Source organism: Maniola jurtina, chromosome 23 (assembly GCF_905333055.1).
Source record: "Maniola jurtina chromosome 23, ilManJurt1.1, whole genome shotgun sequence".
NCBI lineage: Eukaryota > Metazoa > Arthropoda > Insecta > Lepidoptera > Nymphalidae > Maniola > Maniola jurtina.
The window spans coordinates 701,791-726,200 of record NC_060051.1 but is presented as its reverse complement, the minus strand read 5'-3'; the positions used below and the strand labels follow the sequence as shown (position 1 = coordinate 726,200).

The 24,410-nt window shown below is 37.4% G+C and overlaps 1 protein-coding gene across 1 annotated transcript in view; it reads right to left on the bottom strand.

The window, feature by feature from the left end:
• LOC123877291 (apolipophorins) overlaps positions 1-21,134 on the bottom strand; it is a 51,095-nt gene extending 29,961 nt beyond the window's left edge. Inside the window, exons 1-14 of the mRNA XM_045923914.1 lie at positions 20,940-21,134; positions 9,858-9,884; positions 8,906-9,102; positions 8,101-8,265; positions 7,255-7,404; positions 6,495-6,687; positions 5,771-5,934; positions 5,485-5,555; positions 4,670-4,835; positions 3,730-3,912; positions 2,854-3,006; positions 1,861-2,008; positions 1,253-1,373; positions 289-451 (exon numbers count right to left, since the gene is read on the bottom strand). Coding sequence (XP_045779870.1) covers positions 289-451; positions 1,253-1,373; positions 1,861-2,008; positions 2,854-3,006; positions 3,730-3,912; positions 4,670-4,835; positions 5,485-5,555; positions 5,771-5,934; positions 6,495-6,687; positions 7,255-7,404; positions 8,101-8,265; positions 8,906-9,102; positions 9,858-9,884; positions 20,940-21,021 — 1,983 coding nt within the window. The 5' untranslated portion in view covers positions 21,022-21,134. The remainder of the gene's footprint in view (positions 1-288; positions 452-1,252; positions 1,374-1,860; positions 2,009-2,853; positions 3,007-3,729; positions 3,913-4,669; positions 4,836-5,484; positions 5,556-5,770; positions 5,935-6,494; positions 6,688-7,254; positions 7,405-8,100; positions 8,266-8,905; positions 9,103-9,857; positions 9,885-20,939) is intronic.
• Positions 21,135-24,410: the final 3,276 nt, after the last annotated feature.

The window sequence follows — 24,410 nt, the reverse complement described above, 5'->3', positions numbered from 1 at the left end:
GACCCCTATTTACCCCCTTAGGGGTTGAATTTTCAAAAATCCTTTGTTACTGGATGTCTAAGTCATAATAGATATCTGCATGCCAAATTTTAATCCAATCCGTCCACAGGTTTGAGCTTTACGTTAGATCGGTCAGTCAGTCAGTCAATCAGTCAGTCAGACAATCAGTCAGCTTTTCCTTTGTTTTTTTTTATTTGATCGTGTGTTTGTGTGTTGTGACTTTTGAACAAAGCAACCGTTTCGTAGGCAATTTTAGGAGGAACTTGGTCCACATAAAAGTTTTCTCACCTCAAGAATGTTAACATTGTGTCCAAAAACTTCAGCAGTGAGGTTGAGGCTGACGGATCTCGGGATGAAGGAGTCTTGAGAGTAGATGACGGACTGTTCCACGTTGCCACCAACGCCAAGAGCGTCTACGTTGTAGCTCATCTCCCGGTAGAAGGAGTACTTCCTGGAATTTGAGTTTACTTTTAACGTATCATATAATTTCAGAGTTCGATCCCAGACACGCACCTCTAAATTTTCGGAGTTTTTGTGTTTTAAGCAATTGACTTGCTTTAACGGTGAAGAAAATATCATGAAAAAACTAGCATGCTTGAAAGTTCTCCATAATATTCTCAAAGGTGTGTGAAGTCTCAACACTTGGAAAGATAGTGCACTACAATCGACATATCAGTATGGCCGTATCGTAAAAATCGATCGGTATCGATATACCTAATGATTTATCAGTTCCATTATTAGTGAGACTTCATAAAATGTAGCGGGCTTATGAGGTGTTTTTTTTTTAAATTTTATTTAAACATCTTTATTGCTTACCGTAACTTTATATGTAGCGTAACGTAATATGACTTACTATTTCGTACACTTTGCACAATTTAACCAAGTTAAAGGAAATCAGAACTAATTTAAAAAAAATCTGTACTAATATTATAAATACGAAAGTGTGTCTGTCTGTCTGCTAGCTTTTCACGACCCAACAGTTTAATCAATTTTGATGAAATTTGATACATAGTTAGCTTACCTACATCCCGGGGAAAGACATGCTACTTTTTATTTCGGAAATTCAAAGAGTTACTACGGAATTCTTAAAGACCCATCCACTTAATCGATTAGCTTGCGTCTGTGTAATTGACATAGGCAACTTTTATCCCGGAAAATCAAACGATTCCCTTCCCACTGGACCTTTAAAAACCTAAACCCTCACGGACGAAGTCGCGGGCATCCTCTAGTTATAGTGTGATTAGTGTGATACCTGTCATCAACGTTGTATTTGTTAGGGATGCCAATGAGTCCGTAGTGCTGTCTCGCATGTTGCTTGTCAGGGTTGGCAGACGCACGGATGGCACGGAGAGATGTTGAGATGAACCTCGCCACTGCAATCAAAAAACCACAACGTAGTTAAAAAATAGCCTCGATAGCTCAACAGTTAAGGAGCGGACTGAATTCCGAAAGGTCAGCAGTTCAAATCACAGTAATTTCGAGTATACACTGGTGGATTTTTGTGGTGTTGCGTAATGATACTTGGAGCTTGCTGGCTTTTCCTGCATGCTTAGCCGCGGGAGAGCGGGCGGTGCATGTCACTTGCTGTGGGTTGTACCATACAGATTTGCCTTGTTCAGCAGATTATAGAAAATTAAGGTTTTTATTCCTTGGATATCATGGACCTCCACGAAGTAACACCTGCTTCTATACAATACCTCATAAATAGCTTTCTGCATTCCAATATTCAGTCCGATCCTGCAGTTTCAGCTGTGCGTTGATACGAGTAGGTCAGTCAGTCAGTCAGGAAATCAGTCAGTCAGTTTTTCCTTATATATATAAGTACTTATATAGATTCTAGATCCTTATATATCCTCATACCTTGGTGTACAGGTTCCGACTCCAGGAGAGTCTTGATCTCGTTAGCAGATTTTCCACAAGGGCAGTCTATGACGGCGAGGTAGGCCTTGATGCGGATTTCAGAGTCCAGTTGACGGTTCTTCATGATGTCCATAGCGGTCTTCTTCACCTGGAAATTGGGGGAAAATAACTGTTTTTGTTGATCCTGATCTGGAATCAAAGTGTGATTGTAATGTATATGCACAGCATAGCCGGGTGCGCATGTGTTTAGTGTTTCCCATACCCTATATCCACCTGAATGTTAAAAAGTGTGTTTTATTTGCACCATGGACTTTATAAGTGGCGACGAGGACAAAATGTGAGTACACTTTAACCATAAAAAGGGAAGTATACCCTATCAAACAAAAAAAAAAATCCAAATCGGTTCAGGCGTCTTCGAATAATCGGAGAACATACATAAAAAAAAAAAATAAGATTTCGACGAATTGAGAACCTCGACCTTTTTTGAAGTAATTATTGGTTGCATATCGTAGCTTCGGTACAAATAGCCTTTTATCCTTTTACAAAATTTTGGTATTAAAATACAGTAGGTACAAACATTGGTTTGATGGCCACTCATTATACAAAGAGTTATACAAAAATCAAAATCACTTATGCGCCGAGTAAATACCGAAGATGGATGGATGCCTGGTGGAGATTGTTTTAAGCAATAAGGCTGCCTTTGCATACAATTGCTCACTGGCATGGCATGCTCCTACGGTATGTACAATACGGGTGTATGGTGCAATTGTTTTTAGTTTTTAGTGTTTTTTTGTTGTGTGCAATAAAGTTTTTCTATCTATCTCTTCTTTCTATTTATCTATTTTCTTTCTATCTTCTTATCTATAAACGCAATTGTTACTGGCAAACAAATTCATATTGTTGTTACTGGTGAAAAGGAATGGTTTTTCCGAGTCCTGAAAAATATAGTCAGGAAGGCAGTATTAGAGAAAATGAATAGCTTCAATGTCTTACCTTAGAAGAACAGGAGTCAGCCTGGAAGGCTTCCAGGGCAGCAACTCTGACTCTGGCTTTGACGTTGTTGTCAGCTGCGCAGTGGACCAGCTTGTCGATCAAGGCGTCTTCCAAATGGCCGATGTTTCTAATGCCTTTTAGCACTGCTACGACCTGAATCACAGACAAAATAGTTAGTTTTACCAATCAAGCTCACAAAATTAGCTTAAAATCCCAGTCCTGGTAAAAACGACGCTTACTGCAACGTGTTACTACTAAATGGTATTGACATTTGCTTGAGTTTTTTTTTAATTCAGCCCTTGACTGTAATCTTACCTAATGGTAAGTGATGATGCAGTCTAAGATGGAAGCGGGCTAACCTGGACGGGGTATGGTAGTTTTATTTAACCCATACTTCTTTGGTTGCACGGCTTTGGCGGCACGGCTTTGCCGGTAGCGTGGTGACTAGCCACGGCCGTAGCCTTCCACCAGACAAGAACAGGAATTTAGAAATTCTAGTCTGTCGAAGGTGTTCCGGGCGCGATACCCAGGATAATCTTGTCGGTTTTTGATATGTATTTAATTTTTTTTAGGAATTTCCTTGAAGTGTAGGTAAAAATCCCTACCCATCCCTACTTACTTATATTATTATTTCCCTACCCATACTATAAATGCGAAAATGTGTTTGTTTGTTGGTTTGTCCTTCAATTCCGTCGTAACGGAGCAACGAATCGACGTGATTTTTTGCATGGGTATAGTTGAAGACCTCTAGAGTCACATAGGTACTTTTTATCCCAAAAAATCAGAGTTCTCACGGGATTTTTATCATACTAATTCCACAAGTACAAAGTCTCGGGCATCAGCTAGGAGTATCATAAAAATTATAAATTGACTCACGTTATCTTCTTCAAGTTTGGTCTTGGGCTTGCAGTTCTGCAGCTTGCCAGCTAACTTCTTGCTAAGTGCTACAATTCCATCAGCCTTCTCCGAGTGGCAGTTGTGGTCGCGGCAGTACGTACCGGCGAGCGCCCCAACTCCTAAATACACCCCTTTTGGTAAGTTGGGTAAGTCCAGGAGACTCTGTAAGTAGAAACAAGCTATTAGTATTTGAATAGTCTAAGAAATAAGCTTATTATCTTTTTTGATGATTTCTTGGACAATACACAAAATTGAGTCCCTTTTTTGACTAAACAGGCAAGCGCTTGATTGCAGTCACCGAAAATAGTAGCTGATGATGTAGCATTAGGTTTGCCTAGAAGATGCCTATTCACTCTTCTTTGGGAGATATCAACATTATATCTACCGGATATAAAGGAAGCCGGAAGAGCGATTAATAAGCAGTGCATATTAGAAACGAGGAAGCAAATCGCTTCGTAAGAGTACGTGGAATTTTGAATACGGATACAGACCTTGGAGATGCCTCACTGTGAGATAATAAAATGGCGAGGGGGGTACTAAGTATAGTCCGCGATAGATCGAGATGGCAATCGGGGTATGAGGCGGGGGGGACGCCCCGCACACCCGCACGCCATCCGCACTATCCCGCACCAGGTTAGCGCAGGGGCTGTGCGGGTGTGCAGGGCATCCATACCCCGATCGCCATCTCGACCTGTCATATACTATAGGTTGAATAGTTCCTGTAGCACACTCTCCGAAACATATCCTGTAGAATACCTACGGACAGGCAATTTTGCACCGACGTTCCAAAACTTTTGTCAAATAATGCATCGATACTTAGGGAAGGGGTTTTCAAATACTTAAACCTTTAAAAAACCTTAAGGTTGACTGATCTGAAAAATTATCGAAGGCGGTGAAAAATAATTTCCAAAATACTCACAGCAGCTGCCTTAATCGCTTCGCTCGTGACATGCCTGGCGTTGCCTAAGGATAGGAAGACCACTTTCTCTTCTATCTCATTCAACTCCTTGTTCTTCAGGATTTGGATGGAAGCTTCGATACTGTAGCCTGTTCCAGCTCTGAGAAGAGCGTCTAAGTAGACACGCCTAAGAAAAAAATGAAATCCTCTAACTCTGATTCATCACCATCATCAATATTTCAATCCTTGGCTGGCTCACAGTAGCACGGGTGAATAAGAAGGGCTTAGGCCATAGTCCACCATGCTAGCCCAGTACGGATTGGCAGACTTCACACGTCTTTGAAAACACTACCTATATGGAGCAGGCATGCAGGTTTCCTCACGATGTTTTCCCTCCCCGTTAAAGCAAGCAATATTTAGCCCAAAAAGGTAGAAGATGCGTGCTCTGGATCTATATTAATTAATCCATACTTCCATACTAATATTATAAATGCGAAAGTGTGTCTGTCTGTCTGCCTGCTACGCTTTTACGGCTCAACCGCTAAACCGATTTTAATGAAATTTTGTACAGACTTAGGATACATTCCGGGGAAGGATATAGGCTATTTTTTATTCGGGAAAAACAAACAGTTCTCGCGCGATTCCTAAAGACTCATCCGCTTGACCGATTTGTATGAAATTTGGTACCGAGGTAGCTTGCGTCTCTGTAATTGACGTAGACAACTTTTTATCCCGGAAAATCAAACAGTCCCCACGGGATCTTTAAAAACCTAAATCCACGCGGACGAAGTCGCGGGCATCCTCTAGTTACAAAATAAATACTATGAAATACTCACTTTTCCAAACTGTTTCCTTTGACTTGTCCAAAAACTTTCATCAAGTCCTCTTTGTTGGCTGTACGGAAGATCTACAAAAAAAAAATTGTGATTAGAATTTCATGACAAAATTAAACACTTCACTTATTACTTTACTTGGTTAAATAGTCTCTGACTTTAATACTGCTGAATTGAGTCAAGTTTTTGAATAATGATAACTATGTAAGTAAAAAAAAAAACACGAAAAATGAGCTCACTACAAAAGAAACGACGATGATTATAACTTAAATGGGTTACTTTTTCTTACCCTGACAAGTTGAGCGAAATTGCCCGCGGATTTGGAGCTGGCTTCGTTGTTCAGGGTCTTGCAAGTCTCCTTAATAGCAGTCATCAGGTGCTGAGAGCTGCTTTGGCTCGCCGAGTCGTCGTTGGGGTTTTCGAAGATAATGGTGCGGGGAACCGTGCATTGACCTTGGGAATGAGAAATGACCTATAGGAGTGACCATTTCTGAGGCTTTCTTTAATCTAATCCACAAAACAGGTGATTTCAAAATCATCAATTTTTTTAATTGAAAATAATCTTACTGTACAAATCATGTCTAAACAATAAATGGTTTGTGTGGCTTATAAAAGGCACCGGTTTCAAAAACTATTAATATAAATTACTGAAGTAAATTTTTATTTTTTACTGTCACTGACTGCATAATTAAACCATTGCCCTTCAATGGTATCAAACCATTAGTAGGATGTACCTTTGGCTTAAAAATGTTTTTTTTTTTACGGCTGGACGATTTAGAACACTTGCTTCGGTAAGTTATCGTTCGATAAGATGTACTTAGTTTTCGCTGAAATATTCACCTTATCGAACGATAACTTATCGAATCGAATATTCTGAATTGCCCGGCAGGATTGAGATACTTTTTTTTAAATATAGACAGGCGCTTGGCTACAATCAGACCTGCTGGCAAGTGATGATGCGGCCTAAGATGAAGCGCGCTTGCCTAGAAGAAACCATCACTTTAAGCTCTTACCTCCTGCTCCATTGCCTTTAGCTGTACCACTAAGGGACATCTTGGTGGTGACCTCAGCCCTTGCCCCGTTCTCGCCAATAGAGAAAGGTCTGTACAAGTACTGTTCGGTTGCAGCGATCTTCTCTGGCACCCCATTGTTGACCTTGGACTCTACGTTCAGGATTGATTGCAGGAGTTGAGTGTTCTTGATTTCCTGTACGATGGAATAAATTTTAATAACTCAAAAAAAATTGCATAATATGTTTGATTTGATTTCAATTTACAAACCTACACTATTTATCTTTGGGCAATTCCATCTTCTAGAATCCTGATCATGGTGAGTGAATACTGTCAAATGCTATAAATTTATCCTCAAATAATGCCAGAACCACCCATTAAAGACCGCCGCCCATGAACATTTGCATCACCAGAGGAACCGCCGATGCGTTTCCTTTCAGGAATTTGTTGGTCCGCCCCTTGAATTTAAATCTGATAAGAACACCGCCGATGGGAGTAAATTCCACAGATTGCATGTGTATGGAAAAAAGGATCTGGCACAACGGGCGGTCGAAGTGCACCAGACACCCAGGTGGTGAGGGTGGAATTGCTTGCGGTGGCGTGCGGTGCGGTCGTAGAAAAAGGAAAGAAAGGAAGAAAAAAGGTTTATTTTTGAAAGCTCACACATTACCAGTTATACCTACGGGTTAGGTTATACGGTATACGGTTTAAGGAGGAGGAAGCTGGTTTTTGCTAGAATTTTCTGGGCAGAAGAAGAACTTACAGCGGTAGGGTTGTAGACAGCGGTGATCAGTTCGTTCCTGGTCTGTTCCCGGTGGGCGCATCTGCTCAAGTCCCGGGTCCTGTGCACCAGCACTGCACCACCCTCTTGGGACGCGGACACTTCCGTTGGACACGCGCCGAAGACATCAGTCTGTGGAAGACAACTTATGGTTATAATATTTAATTAAATTATTATAAGTGGTTATATTATGCTGTTACATTATATTATGGGAAGACACTGCCTCCTGACACAGTTTTCACTTCATCAGCCTCACACTAAAGTTTGTAAACACTGTTTGGTCAAGATAATAAAGATTTATTTATTTATTTAATATTATGTCTTTAGCAAGATAAAGTTGAAAACTAAAACCCGACTGCGATCGTCTTAATAAACGCTGAAATACCTATTAGAGTAAAATAGTTTTCGCTTGATTATTTTAATGTTGTTGTACATTTATATTCATGTGTTCAGAATTTTCTCCTCTTTCATTTGACATCCCACTCGATACGATAGCAAGATAAAAAAATTTTGGAGCCCCCCACTTTTTTTGATGTAACATCCGTTAGGTCATTTTTTTTCGTATACAATCCTAGCCTATATCACCCGGACCTTGACAACGAATCAATTGACACCTCATTCATCAAAATCGGCCCAGCAGTTCTACTTTAGTCCCTAAACAGGCACTACAGTGGACAGAATCTGGATACAAACATACATACTCGTACATACAAAATCATAACCCTTCCTTTGGGCTTTGCCGCAGTTGGGTAAAAAAATATCCAATAAGTATACTTGCAAAGTGTATCTGTCTAGATATCTTTTTTTTTCTAGTTTTTTGGGCTTTACCTGTGTGGAAGCTTTCTGTTCCGTCTGCAGCAGTGAGATGATGGCTCTCTTCACGTTGAGGGAAGCTTTGGTGTCTCCCTCTTCAGTGCAAATCTCCGGTCCCACACGACCATCTTCCAAGTTGAACCGCACAACTTTCTCAATTCCTTTTGGAGGCGTGTATTTCTGAAAAACAAAAGAAAATACTTATGAGCATAATACTTTAGATTGACATCGTATCACGATAGATAGGTTTCTTGACGATAGATAGATGTATGGATGGATTACAATTCAAGTATTTTTATAACAAGTGTGAATAGGCGTATTCTAGGCAGAGGCGTCCCATCCTGGTTTGGTGGGAGGCTTCGGCCGTGGCTAGTTACAGTTATTGACAGCGCCGTGCATCTGAATCAAAAAAAAAATCTTAGACTACATTATCACTTTCCATCAAGTGTGATTGTGGTCAAGCGTGTGTTTAAAGTAAACAAAAAAATCATTCTTGCTTATTCCACTCTTGCCTATAATTCTAATCTAATCCATTTCCATACTAACATTATATAAATGAGAATGTGGGTCTGTCTAGCTTTTCACGGCCCTTCGACCCATTTTCTTCGGAGAAATATTTTAAGAGACATTTCACTCATTGGGTGATAGTAGGGCTGGCTCATTTTTTGCGCAACGGATCAGCCTGGCTGTCCAGCGCGAAAATGCAACCAGTATTCTTGGCACCATTCCACGCGGGCATGATTCGTATTGTAATTAGATACGGCTAGCTTTAAGTTTTGTTGTAATATTTTCAAGAATCTTGTAAAAAAAGTATAGTTACCTTTCCATCCGGTCCAGAGATCGCCAAGGAGTTGACCTTGAGTGACAGTTCACAGTTGCCATAAGCGGTCACCGAGACTTGGCCGAAGATCTTCACATTCGTCTCTTGCTTGTCGCCTCCGGTCAAGTACACCTTCACTGTTCCTTCCACTGCGTAGTTGTATGTGTGTCCATTTAGAAACGTAGCTCCTGATGATGCTGCAAGGATAAATAAACCCGTATTAGTTACTTTTGTTAAAGAATATGAGCCATGTTTATCATGCTGTCTAATATCCTACTTTCTCCTCCAACTAAGCGTAAAGCTTGTTCTAGGAATAGGCACGACAATAGTGCAACGGGTGGGGTTTGAACCGGCAACCTGTCGGACTTTAGTCCGCTCTTTTAACAGTTGAGCTATCGAGGCTGTTTAATGCGAGTCTGGTTTGTTTTATATTCCTTATTGTACACTATCATAAAAAGAAAGACAAAATAGAAGTACAATAAGCGGCCTTATCACTTTGAAACGATCTCTGCCAGGCAACCAGGTTGAAGAGGATTCAGTGACTAGTGAGAAATTATAAACAACTAGAGGATGCCCGCGACTTCGTCCGCGTGGATTTCGATTTTTAATGATCCTATAAGAACTATTTGATTTTCCGGGATAAAAAGTTGCCTATGTCAATTGTAGGGACGCAAGCTACCTCGGTTCTAAACTTCATGCAAATCGGTTGAGCGGATGGGTATTTAGGAATCCCGTGGGAACTCTTTAATTTTCCGGGATTAAAAGAAGCCTATGTCCATCCACGGGATATAAGCTAACTCTGTACCTTTCGTCAAAATCAGTTAAATTGTTGGGCCGCGAAAAGGTAGCAGACAGACAGACAGACAAACAGACAGACACACTTTCGCATTTATAATATTAGTATGGATTATTGTTGAATCTATAAAAACAACTTTGTAGATATGTAACTTACATCTTTTGCAGGCCAGATCGCATTTATCTGAAACAAAACAAAACATATTCATAAATAAACAGTATTTAATTAATTAAGTTATTACCCCTGAGTTTATTAATTATAATAATTAAGTAGATAATAGAATGGAAACGGATTGCAATAATAAAATCAAATGAATGACAAATATTATTGACAAAATATTGATCATTCCACTATAACGAGAGTTAATGATCTATAGTTGTTAATTAACGATATTTACATATGTAACATCACTACCTAGGTATACCTACACAGAATTGATACTGAATATATAAGTGTTAGGAGCATTAGTTTGTCGCTACGCAGAAGTGCTTTTTAGATTTATAATGCTTAGAACACTTGACTAAACGAATATTTCTTTCAGAACTAATAAAATTATGTAAGCTATAGATAGATAGTTAATATGGTCAAGTGTGAGTTGGTCTAGCACATAAACGGTTTCGTATAATCGGACAAGACATCACTTTAATTTTTTAATTTTCATGGCAGTCATTTTGAAATTTTTATTGTTTGTTGTTATACATTCTTTGAAAATTTCAACCGTACCATTAGGTAGAGAGTTGAAATTTTGAGTGGTTTACGAGATACAGCTAACTGACAAACAGACGGACAGTGAAGGATTGGTAATAGGGTCCCGTTGGCATCCTTCGGCTATGGAACCTTGAAAATCAGCGGCATGCGATCAGCGATTAAAGAATAGCGGATACCATTTCTATCACCATTAATATTCTGTGACATTAATCTTATACGGCCGATAAAAAAGAAACTAAGAATAAAGAATTAAGAACAAAAAATAATAATATGTTTTCTTTATTTTATCGTAATTAAACAGAATTAGACGTAAAATATTCCAAATTATCTAATAGCTAAGTACCTCAAACAATAATAAGATCACAAATAATTAAATTATTTATTATTTGCTATCGCAATGTAAATACAGAGGTCAAGGTACAACGATAGGAGACCAACAACATAGTAATAGTTCCGTTTGAGATTCCTGGGTCAGTTAATTAGATCGCAAACACTATGATTCAGCACGTTATCACATAATTAAACAGACCAGTGAGTGGTAGATCCTTATAAAAAAAGTAGTTGAAAAAACTAAAACCCGACTACGGAAAAATGAGTTAACTTGAACCCGACTTGGTAGTAAAATAAACTAAAAAGAAAGAAACAAGATAGGTGCTTAGTGCTATCATTGTCTTGAGTAAGATTCAATACAAACGCCGTGGCCTTCCTTTCCGCTTTGCCGTAGTCGGGTAAAAAACCAACAGATCTTAGGGTTCCGTAGTCAAAGGTTGCTAACGCGACCCTACTAAGTATCCACTATTCCTCCGTCTGTCCGTCTATCTATTAGCGTGCTGTAGGTATTGACGGTGGAGAGTTGAAATCACACAGTTTATAACCACCAAATAATAAGAACCAATTTCAAAATGGCCCCCATGCAAATTAACAATATAAAGTTCAAAACTAAAACCCGACTGCGATCGTCTTAATAAACGCTGAAATCTAAACTATTATTAATTAATTATAAATTATTAATCTATACTATCTATACTATACTAATAAATAAAATTGAAGTGTCTGTCTGTAATTTCGAAATAACTACCTCATATTAAGCTCATATGGTTATTTGAACGATACCATAACTGAATCACACGTTTTTAAAATTTTTGTCTGTCTGTCTGTCTGTCTGTCTGTCTCTTTGAAAAGGCTAATCTTTGGAACGGCTGAACCAATTTTGACGGGATTTTCACAGACAAGTAGAGAATTGACCAGGGAGTAACATAGGCTACTTTTTTAACCGACTTTCAAAAAGGGAGTTGTGTTTTTTACATAAGTACACCGAAATCTCCGAGATTTCTGAACCGATTTGCGTCATTTCTTTTTTAATCGATAGAGGAACTTTGCGACATTGTTTCATAAAAAATTTGGATTCCAACTCCACAATCCTGAAGCTGCAGGGGATCTGACCAATCCACGTGGGCGAAGCTGCGGGCATCAGCTAGTAATAAATAAAATTGGAGTGTCTGTCTGTAATTTCGAAATAACTACCGCATATTAAGGTCATATGGTTATTTGAACGATACTATAACAGAATCACACGTTTTAAAATTTTTTGTCTGTCTGTCTGTCTGTCTGTTTGAAAAGGCTAATCTTGGGAACGGCTGAACCGATTTTGACGGGATTTTCACAGACAAGTAGAGAATTGACCAGGGAGTAACATAGGCTACTTTTTTAACCGACTTTCAAAAAGGGAGTTGTGTTTCTCTACCTATGTACACTGAAATCTCCGAGATTTCTGAACCGATTTGCGTCATTTCTTTTTTAATCGATAGAGGAACTTTGCGACATTGTTTCATAAAAAATTTGGAGTCCAACTCCTCAATCCTGATGCTGCAGGGGATCTGACCAATCTACGCGGGCGAAGCTGCGGGCATCAGCTAGTATTAGGGTAAAATTGTTTTTCTGTCGCTTGGTATATTTATATTCATGAATAATGGTACATTTATATTCATGAACTTAGAATTTTCTCGTCTTTCATTTGACGTCCTACTCGATACAGTAACAAAAAAAAAATTTTGGAGACTCCCACTTTTTTCATGTAACATATTCTGTTAGGTCAATTTTTTTCGTATATAATATAGCCTTAGTCACCCGGGACTTTGCAACAAATCAATTGATACCTCATTCATCAAAATTGGCCCAGTAATTTAGGCGCTACGGTGGAACACACAGAATCTGGATACAAACATACATACATAGACTGCTAAAATTATAACCTTTCCTTTTAGCTTTGCCGCAGTCGAGGTAAAAACCAAATAATAAGAACCAAGATTGCGAATTTCAAAACGGCTGCCATGCAAATTAAAAAAAAATCGGATGATGGTTCACTATTCAAGCTTCTCGATTATTCCATACCAGTGGTACCTATATCCTATGTACAGTGGGCCCCAAATAAAGCTATAAAGACAATCGGGTCCCCCAGTTGGAACAAATTGGGTAATTGGCCCCGGAGTACTCACTTACTGAGATCGATCGTATACGGACCTAAGATGGGAAGATTACTGCTCTCATGGAATTTTATCGATTGTGCTTTCTATTTTTTTTTAATCTTTATTTTAAAGGAGTTTTTTAGGATTACGTACCTCAAAAGGAACAACGGAACCCTAGGATCAGTTTGTTGTCTGTCTGTCCGTTTGTCCGTCTGTCGTGTCTGTCAAGAAAACCTATAGGTTACTTCCCGTTGACCTAGAATCATTAAAAGCAGGTAGGTAGGTCTTATAGAACAAGGAAAGGAATAAATCCGAAAATCATGAATTTGTGGTTCTTGATAAAAGTGTTAGGTCTGTATATCTTGTACGATTTAACCATACGGAACCCTTCGTGTGGGAGTCTGACTCGCACTTGGCCGGCTTTTCCTTTCGATCATTTCACTCCGCTTACACTCATTAAATTACCTACTTTCGTAAGGCCTTCTAATACAGCTATAACAGAGCCCTAGTAACCTCATATATATATATATATATTTTTTTTTTTTTTTTTTTTTTTTTATTGTAGGAACACATACAGCATATTACAATACCACTTAGCCAATCATTTCTAGATGTTACAGTCGCCCATAAAGTGCTCACTAATAGTCTATACAATCTCAATTCTGTGCGGGAGTTAGTAGGTTAGTCTAAGTAATTAAATTAAGTAAAATTAAATTACAAGAAGTTAGTATGTTATCAAGTATTTATAAAATAGTTATGAATAGTGGATATAGTAATAATGTATATAGTATAAATCACGCCTTTATAAGTATTATTTAAAAAATTTAAGTTCATTTACAAATTTACTAATTTTGTGTTGAAATTGGTCTAAAAGTACATATTTCTTATTATATTTATCGCATGTTCTCACTAAAAATCTATTATGGCCAAAGTTCGTGTTGATTTGTGGAAGACAAAAGGTTTTTACGTTTCGTCTGGACATTCTGGGTATGAAGTACATTATTTTACTTAACAAATAAGGAGAATCAATAAGATCATTTACAATTTTATATAAGAAGATTTGGTCCTTGTGTTCCCTTCTGAGTTCCAAAGAGATTAATTCGGTACCATTAAAGGAGTTAAATCTTTTACATAGACATCTTAAAAATTTACGTTGGATAGATTCTAACATATTGATATAAACAGCGTATTGTGGATTCCATGCAGTAGAAGCATGCTCTAAATGAGATCTTACATATGAGTTATATGTAAGATCTCATTTAGATATTTATGATATGGACAGACTTCTAGCACCTTTATACCACCACCACCACCTAGATAGATGAAAAGATGATAGATGAAATCTTTATTGCACACAATAACATGAAAAGGAACACAACACAAAAGGAAGAAAACAGAAAAAAAAAAATTGTGTGCAAAGGCGGCCTTATTGCTTAGAGCAATCTCTACCTTTGAGAACATTGTGGAGGACTCTCAAGCATGCAGATTTTCTTTGTTTTACTTCACCGTTATATAAAGATTGATGAATTGCTAAAAACACACATTCCACTATTGGACTTATAATATAAAGACTATTAATTAAGGAACTCATTTCATAGCATAATATACTACATGTATTACTTATCAGTTGAAATTTATCTGTGAAATATATATAGGTATGTATATTCAATTGTGTACGGATGCAATCGTTTAGCAGATTACAACGTTGACAAATAAACAGACAAGAGACACCATCCGTTCATGTAATGGTTTTACTAAACGTGGGAAAAATATGATACCGGTACTGGCATATAAATTGTATCGATAATTAAGTAGTGTCTAGCTAAACAATTTAGGAAAAAGTTTTAGAGGTTTACCCAACCAAGATCCGATTCCACTACTTCCGATTTTACTTCCAAAGGGGGACCAATTTTTGTACTTTTGAGCTTTGTAGAATAATTATGCAAATCGTAAGTGTTAGAGTCAAATAAGTCCATCAACATTTTTGCGTTTCGAAAAGAGTAACTGCCAAGTTTCTTGCCGGCTTTTCTCATTAACAGGGCTCTCTCCGTCACTCGTTTCATACAATCGTAGTTCCAATTTCATTTGAATATTAAGCAACCAAAGGCCATGAAATTTTGCAGACAAATTCTAGAAACTAATATCCGTGTCTGTGGTGTTTTAGATTTTTCTAAAAATATGTAGTTTTAAAATTACAGGGGCTCAAAGATTTGTATGAAAATTTTTAAGACCGCGTAACTTTGAAACCGAATATTTTAACAGAAATCTGGAAAACCACAGACATAGATATTAGTTTCTAGAATATGTCTGCAAAATTTCGTGGACTTTGGTTGCTTAGTATTCAAATGAAATTGGAACTACGATTGTATGAAACGAGTGACGGAGAGAACCCTCTTAAGTATTCATCCAAGAGTATTATCTACTTTTAACCCCCGACCCAAAAAGAGGGGTGTTATAAGTATGACGTGTGTATCTGTCTGTGGCATCGTAGCTCCTAAACTAATGAACCAATTTTAATTTCGTTTTTTTTTTTGAAAGGTGGCTTGATCGAGAGTGTTCTTAGCTATAATCCAAGACAAACGGTTTAGCCGTTTGAAAGTTATCAGCTCTTTTCTAGTTACTGTAACCTTCACTTGTCGGAGGTGTTAAGTAAAAATGGTTAATTTACACTTGTATTTATCGAACTTCATTAATTGTCCTGATATAACATGGGTGAATTTTGTTTGAGGTACTAGTAGTAGGTATTTAATGGTTGTCCTACATAAAAATAATGTACTTACATTAAAGCAACCTTATCGCTAAAAGTGATATATTCCATTAGAGTTTAAAAATTGAAATACTTAATATCGATATCTAATAGTCCCTATACCTAATAATATAATAATATACAAAAGTCTTATTACTTTTTCTAAAATCTTTATTTTTATAGGTTTATTATTGTTGATAACATTTTGATCTATGCGTAAGTTATATCAAAATTTGCGCAACAATGTAATGACGTATCTTTCCTTATACTTGACCTGTACACTCGGAGATAATTACAACGTAGTTTTTATAATCAATAATAATTCTAGGAAAGCGCAATCTTTAACCCGGTAGGTATCTTAGGGCCAGCACAAACAGACGGAGCGGGGTAGAATCTTTCTAATAACCAGCTAAGATCATCTTTCTTATGATAGTAGTTGGCGGCGGCGACTTTTGAATCTGTGATTGATTCCTAAGATCTTTTCTTAAAACATCAATTTTCTAGAATGTAGATTGAGCTGTTTGGCATGCAGAGATTATGACCTAGAAGTTGCGGGTATAAGCAAGTGGAATATATAATTATATATAATATATAATACAGGCATATACATAATAATATATAATACATACATAGAATATATAATACAGGCACGGTTAGCTTTCATCACACCAGTATAATAATTACAAAGGCGAAAGTTTGTGTGTGTGTTTGTTACTCTTTCATGCAAAAGCTACTGGACTGATTTGGCTGAAATTTTGAATGGAGATAGATTATACCCTGAATTAACATGTAGGCTAATTTATATCCCGGAAAAACTAAGAGTTCCCACGGGATTTTTAAAAAACCTAACTCCACGCGACAAAAGGCGTGGGCATCATTTAGTAACATCGGCATCTAACTATTCCAAGTCTATGGTTGACAAGTGTAAATTAAAAATTTATAACACCCCCGACAAGTGAAGGTTACAGTAACTAGACAAGAGCTGATAACTTTCAAACGGCTGAACCGATTTTTTTGGATTATAGCTAAGAACACTCTCAATCAAGCCACCTTTCAAACAAAAAAAAAACTAAATTAAAATCGTTTCATTAGTTTAGGAGCCACGATGCCACAGACAGATACACAGATACACACGTCAAACTTATTACATCCCTCTTTTTGGGTCGGGGGTTAAAAACGACGACCATGATATTAGGTACGTACTTACCAAATAAGCTATCTCCCCTATCTCCAAATAAATGAGCGTATTCATATATTTATAACGAATAGTCTATAGTCTATTGCAAACAATGAATTATTAATAAAGCAACACTGATAAAAAGGTCAATGATAATTCGCGAAGCGTTATGAGTTATCACTTTGTATTTTGTAAGTCATTCATTGCCAAGGAGAGTTGAAATTACTTTTTATTATACACATTTACAATATTTATAGGTTTCATTCAATGAACTTATTTTTTCTACAAGGTTAACTTGATAAGTGAAGGGTAGGTCCATTACCAACGGATACTTTTGGAAATTCGAAAGGGTAATTTTACTAGGAACGTATTTGCTGAAAAACCTTCCAAGTTCCAACCCACAAGTTAAAATTGATATAATTCTCGATTAAAAATAAATAAATTATGAAATTGAATTAGGTATGTACTAACGTACCTATTAATAGATTTTATGAAAAAACTGATTACAGCTGGACCATACTCGACAAGTAAAGGAAAACAAATCCGTTGTGGTGATATCAAAAAAAAAAAACAATTTAAATGTTTTAACGAACCAATTAATAAATAATTAGTAACTAATTTTTCAAAGTAAGATAACTATACCAAGTGGGATATCATATGAAAGGGCTTTACCTATACATTCTAAAACAGATTTTCATTTATTTTTATGCGTAATAATTTTTGATTTATCGCACAAAATGTCGGAAAAAATACCCGAGTAAGGAACCCTCGGTGCACGAGTCTGACTCGCACTTGGCCGTCTTTTCCTTTGTAGAACGTATTAGTCATAATATCATACTATATCTATTGTCGTGAATATAGGAAATATAACTTTTCTTTTTTTTTATTAAAGAAAATATTACAATAAAACTTAAAGCTAGCCTTATCTAATTACTATACAAATCATGCCCGCGTGGAATAGTGCCAAGAATACTGGCTGCATTTCCGCTTTGGACAGCCAGGCTGATCCGTTGCGCAAAAAATGAGCCAGCCCTTCTGTCACCCGATGAGGCTATTAAACGCGGTAAAATGTCTCGTAAATACTTTTCTCTGAAGAACTAGCCTCAAGTAGAGTTCGTGGCAGTGAAATGATAACACAATCACGGGTCAGAGTTGTCCCCTATCTGCAATAATGGTTATTGCCAATTATTCTGTATTATCATTGTGTTAGCAACAGTCAATATCTGCTGGCACTGAATATGAGTAGGTTTCAAATTTGATACCGTCGTGCATTGTCTAAGGTTTACTTAAGAGCTCGTTCACACAGGCTGCGTAAGCGTAGACGTAGCGCGTAGCATTGCGTTGTAATGTATGGAACATGATACATTGCACATCGCTTGCGTAAAGCGTGGACGTAGCGTATGCGATTCAAAAGAACTTGTATAAGTCTAATTGAATAAAAATATTTTGAATTTGAATTTGAATTTAACCTGGTGTGTTAGGGTTTTACGCGCGTCACCACGCACGTGTCACGTGTCCGTGCTTGGTGTGAATCGGCCTTTAAAGGAGCAGCAAAAAAACTGTATTAAAACTGTTGAAGATTTAATGGAATTGATGAAAGTCCGAATTTGATATTTTCATTTGCTTGATACTCGTTAATTTAATTATTATTAGTATTTATTGTAATAACTATCAAACGCCAGCAAACGTGTCTCATCTTAGGCCACATCATCACTTCCCATTATGTATGATTCTGGTTAAACGATGGTGGTATAGTGAATAAAAAATATATTATAGAAGAAAATCTCTATACCGTGTCTGTCTGTCTGTATGTAGCCTTAGTTGAGTCGTAGACATGTGAAAGGATTTGGAAGCCCACATTTTTTTAAAAATTCAGATACAAGTTAGCCCTTGACTGCAATCTCACCTAGTGGTAAGTGATGATGCAGTCAAGATGAAAGCAGGCTAACCTGGAAGGGCTGTGGCAGTTTTTATTAAACGGCATCGTACCGGAACGCTTAATCGCTTGGTGGCACTGGCACTGCTTTGGCGGTAATAGTATAAGACCCCTTTTTAACCGACTTCGAAAAAAGGAGGAGGCTCTCAATTCGTTGGAATCTTTTTTTTTATGTATGTTATCTGATTACTCAAAAACCTCTGGACCGATTCGAACCGAAAATTTTTTTTCGTTTGAAAGGGTATTTACTGTGCAGGTGGTCCCATATAGTTAAGATCTGATGAATATCTTCGGAGATGGAGAACAGAACTCCTCAATGGATAAGAGCAAATAGCTCGCGATCAGTGTAAAAGCTTAGTAAACAGTAGGGTTTTAACTGAGCATAGCATATTATAGTACAGAGGTGCTTCTAAAAATTGTGAAATAAAAAAAATTCAAAAGAAGTAAGAAGTATGATATTTTGATGAACTACCGTTGTTTATAAGCAGCGATTATTACTTGACCTCAGCACGTCGAACTAACAGGAACGTTAGAATATAATTTTCCACCTAGGGTCAAAGGTTATCAGCTGAGGTAGGTATTTACATCATGTTTACTAGAACATAATAGGCAGATGTTTTACCTATACCTACCATCTAAATATACTTTGGGTGCCTTAGTTTACTTAAAAGGTCATGTATCTTTTCGCTGGAATACGTAAATCACACTGTACATACTTACGTGGTCTATACCACTTTGTTATCGAGAACTAACAATTAAATCATCCTCCAGAAGGTCTAAAGCACCGGGAAAATTGTGTCGCTTACGCGTTTCTCTGAGAATAAAGTCTAAAGAGCGTTAAGTAACGTGAACTGAAAATGAGATCATGATACGAGTAAAAACCTAACTCCAGAAGGTCTAAAGCGCCGTGAAAGTGGTGTCGCTCACGCGTTTCTCTGAGAATAAAGTCTAAAGCGCGTAAAGTACCGTGAACTGACAATGAGATCATGATTCAAGTAAAAATCTAACTCCGGAAGGTCTAAAGCACCAGGAAAATCACGTTGCTTACAAGTTTCTCCGAGAAGAAGGTTTAAAGCACCTTGCAAACGACGTCGTTTACGCGTTTCTCAGAGAAGAGAAGGTCTTAAGCGCCTAGCAAAACGCATCGCTTACGCGTTTCTCCGAAAAGGTTTCTACGATTTGTTTAACTTTCAAGCAAACTCAGTAAACTAAAGTATACTTACTATCGCAGCATAGACTTGGAAAAGTTAGAAGCTGCATGTTAATTAAAAAGTATGAAAACCAACCGTGCTCTATTTTTAACCCCCGATCCAAAAGAGGGGTGTTATAAGTTTGACGTATCTGTCTGTGGCATCGGAGTTCCTAAACTAATGAACCGATTTTAATTTGTTTTTTTTTTGTTTGAAAGGTGGCTTGATCGAGAGTGTTCTTAGCTATAATCCAAGAAAATCGGTTCAGCCGTTTGAAAGTTATCAGCTCTTTTCTAGTTAATGTAACCTTCACTTGTCGGGGGTGTTACAAACTTTTAATTTACACTAGTTCAATAATTTTGGTGATATTTTAACTATTGAAAAGTTAAGAGTGTAATTTTCAGATTAAAGATCTAAAACCGTACAGTTTCGAATGGCCGAAATTTTACGCATATTTTTATGTGTATAAGATATTGAATTGAACGTGAATTCTGCTGTATCTACAGTAAAAATAAAATTATTTGAGTACTAACTGAATCCTGTGACTTTGTCTACACTATATTATGCTAAAAATTTCTTCTCTTTGAAAGTTTGTTCAGCTTTATCGGCGTGGCCTCAGTTGACCATATACAAACTTTCGGATTTTGATATTAATATACCTAGCTACTTTATAAGACTTAGTCGGTAAAAATACCTCATGGGTTTCATTTCAATAATTTTCACGATTGTCTACTACTAACAGCTATAGAGCCATTGTAGAGCCTTACATAGATTTAGATTCAATTTTTTAGTTGTCATTTTTGGGTTTTGTAAAATTAAATAATTACATTATCAAAAATTTAATAATTACAGTAAACTTCTCAGTTTTCATCTAATTTCTTGATATTTTGTTAAGCTTTGGCTTTTGAGAAAATATAAGCATTTTGCAAGTAAGTAATGTATTTTAAAAGCTGCTTTTAATGACAAAATTTTGTGAAAACCAATTTTTTTAAATATGTAGAGGTTGAAAAACTCACCATTGGAGAGAGCAGGGGTCCATAAAACTGAGAATAATAAGATAACACTAAAAATGCTTAAACTTATTCTAGTTGTCCCCATTTTGTCGGGGTGTATATCACTTTATTTTATCAGTCTCTAGATACTTATACTAACAATACTACATAGACGTATAGCTACCACCACGTCTGGATGGCAAATGCAGGATACTGCGCCCCTCTCCCGGTTTTATAGATGCAGCGCGATCTTCCAACCAATCATCGTGTATAATTTGAAATTGGAATTATAAAACTTTTATTGAGAATGTTTACTGTCGATAATGTAGTAGGTACATTTGGGCCCAGTAGCAAAGGTCGTTAGGATTTGCTCTATTAGATACATTAGATAACACTAGGAATTATGCTGTTATCGACAAATAATATAATTGTTGATCATTTAAGTAAGTAACTAATGCTGTGAACTATTGAAATACAGAATTTCTTGAGGCTTGTTCTCTGCGAACATTCAGGTACCGGTCATCATCATCATCAGCCTGTGGATGTCCACTGTTGGACATAGGTCTTCCCTAACGAGCGTCTCTACACCCGGTCCTCAGCCTTCCTCATCCAGCCACTTCCCGCCCACCGCTTTATATCGTCGGTCCATCGTGCTGGAGGGCGTCCCACACTACGCTTGCTTAAACGCGGTCTCCACTCAAGGACTTTCCGGCTCCAACGGCCATCGCCTCTACGACAGGCATGGCCTGCCCACTGCCACTTCAGCTCACTAATAGTTTGGGCTACGTTAATCTACTAAAATATTATGGAAGTAAGCCGTAATAAAAATGCATAGGTAGTAGTTGGTACATAGGTACATTCTACTAGTTCTTCTCGGTAGAAATGGCATTCTAAACCAGTAGTCAATTCTTCGGACGATTCAAAAGCGCTTTTAAAGTTTATTTGAATAGTCTTTTTCTAATATTATAAAAGTGTGTCTGTCTGTCTTTAACAGCTTTTTACGGCCTACAGATACTTTTAACCGATTTTGAAGAAAGGTAGAAAGAGTTTGCATCCTGGGTGCAGAAATGATATAGGTTACTTTTTGCCGGGAAAACCAAAGAGCTCCACCGGGATTTAAAAAAAATCGCAAGGTCGCAGGCATCAAATACTTTGTACTAGTAGCTACATACATAGCTTGTATCCCGGGCACAGATTCTTATTTAAAGGCTAATTTTTATTCCGAAAATTAATGAGTTTCGATGGGATTTTAAGAAACCTAAATCAATGAGGATTTCAAACGTCAACGGGAAGTAACCTATAGGTTTTGATTCCCCCGAGTGGACAGACAGACAGACAACGCAGTCATCCTATAAATAAGGGTTCCTTTTTTCCTTTTGAGATACAGGATCACTTCGTTGTCTGTCTGTCTGTCATTTCAGGGGAATCCAAACCTATAAGTAATAAAAATAGTAGTAATCCCTAATAAGTAGATAGAGTTAAGAGTCTCTATTTTAGAAACAAAAATGAACACGAGTTTATCAGGAGCTTTCAAAGTAAATCGGGTTTTCGTAGATAAGTAGATAGGTATGTAATATGTATTCTGTGTTAACAGTCTTAGACTGTACACCCAAAAAAAGCTCAACTCTTAATAATAGTCTATACCCCACTGTAGTCTTTGGTCTATACCTCCGTCTTAAACTACTTACTTAATACAATATTAACGAAAGCTTCTTAAGTTTAACGGTAATTTCCATAATCCATGGTCTTATTAGGTATCTTATTCTAGGACTAGTTTATGTCCGCGATTTCGTCCGCGTGGACTATTTTACCCCCTCAGGGTTTGAAATTTCAAACCACTATTTTACTCTTTAAGGGGTTGAATTTTTGAAAATCCTTTCTGAGCGGCTTTCTATGTCATAATAGCTAGCTATCTGCACGGCCAATTCCAGTGCGATGCGTCCAGTACCTAGTTTGAGATGTGCGTTGATAGATCAGACCATCAGTCACCTTTGCCTTTATATATTAGGTACTAAGTACTAGAGGATGCCCGCGACTTCGTCCGCGTGGATTAAGGTTTTTAAAGATCCCGTGGGAACTGTTTGATTTTCCGGGATAAAAAGTTGCCTATGTCAATCACAGGGACGCAAGCTACCTCGGTACCTTTCATACAAATCGGTTAAACGGATGGGTTTTTAGGAATCCCGTGGGAACTCTTTGATTTTCCGGGATAAACAATAGCTTATGTCCGTCCCCGGGATATACGCTAACCCTGTACCAAATTTCGTCAGAATCGGTTTAACTATTGGGCCGTGAAAAGGTAGCAGGCATACAGACAGACAGACACACTTTCGCATTTATAATATTAAGTGTGGATTTAGATTTCTTTAAACATTAGCCTTGATGCTGTCTGGGTCTTCATCCGCGTGGATTTAGGTTTTCAAAAATTCCCGTAGGATTATCAACTATTTTCCATACAGACATGCTATATACCTACCTTGTAGAGGGTTCGTGTATATTTCTGTAATCCTTGGCAGTTATGAAACCTACTTAAGTATAAGTATTCTAGGATTAGAATAATTAAGAAAGTTAGCACTCTGGCAAGGAGCTTTCTGATATAACTTATATTTTTAGAAGCCAGGCGGGTCAAGTCAAGATCAATGATTTGGTGTCCATATAATAATTATTGCGAAATAATTATCACAAAAATGATTGAATGAATAGATCTTGTGCGTATGGCAATAAATTTGAACAGCATTATATTATAGAGGTACGAAATGATAACGATATTGTTTATGATTCAAGTGCATTGATCCCGACCATTGCCTTGGAGTCAACTAACTGGCTAAAATAAGAATCTTTTACGTAAGCTACTTACTATCTAAACAAGTGTAACTTAAAAATTTATAACACCCCCGACAAGTGAAGGTTACAGTACCTAACTAGAAAAGAGCTGGTAACTTTCAAACGGCTGAACCGATTTTCTTGGATTCAAGCTAAGAACACTCTCGATCGAGCCACCTTTCAAACAAAAAAACTAAATTAAAATCGGTTCAATAGTTTAGGAGCTACGATGCCACAGACAGATACACAGATACACACGTCAAACTTATAACACCCCTCTTTTTGGGTCGGGGGTTAAAAACTGACAGACTGATCTATCAACGCACACAGCTAAAATCACTGAACAGATCGGGCTGAAAGGCATGCAAATAATTATAACGTACCTAAATATCTGCTAAGAAAGGATTTTTGAAAATTCCACCCCTAAGGGGGTAAAATTTGGGTTTGAAGTTTACGTCATCTACGCGGATGATATCACAGGTAGGTATAAGCTAGTAATAAGTATAATTCTTGATGTCGTCTGTCCACTTAGTGCCTTCCAACTCTGAACTTTCCGCTACGAATCACGTTGTGTGAAGTCAGCCAATGAGAGATGTAGCAAAGTGGCTTTGCAATTAGGCATTGTAAGGTCTACATCTCCTGAGGAGGTGTTGGGGTGAAACGTGTGTAGTG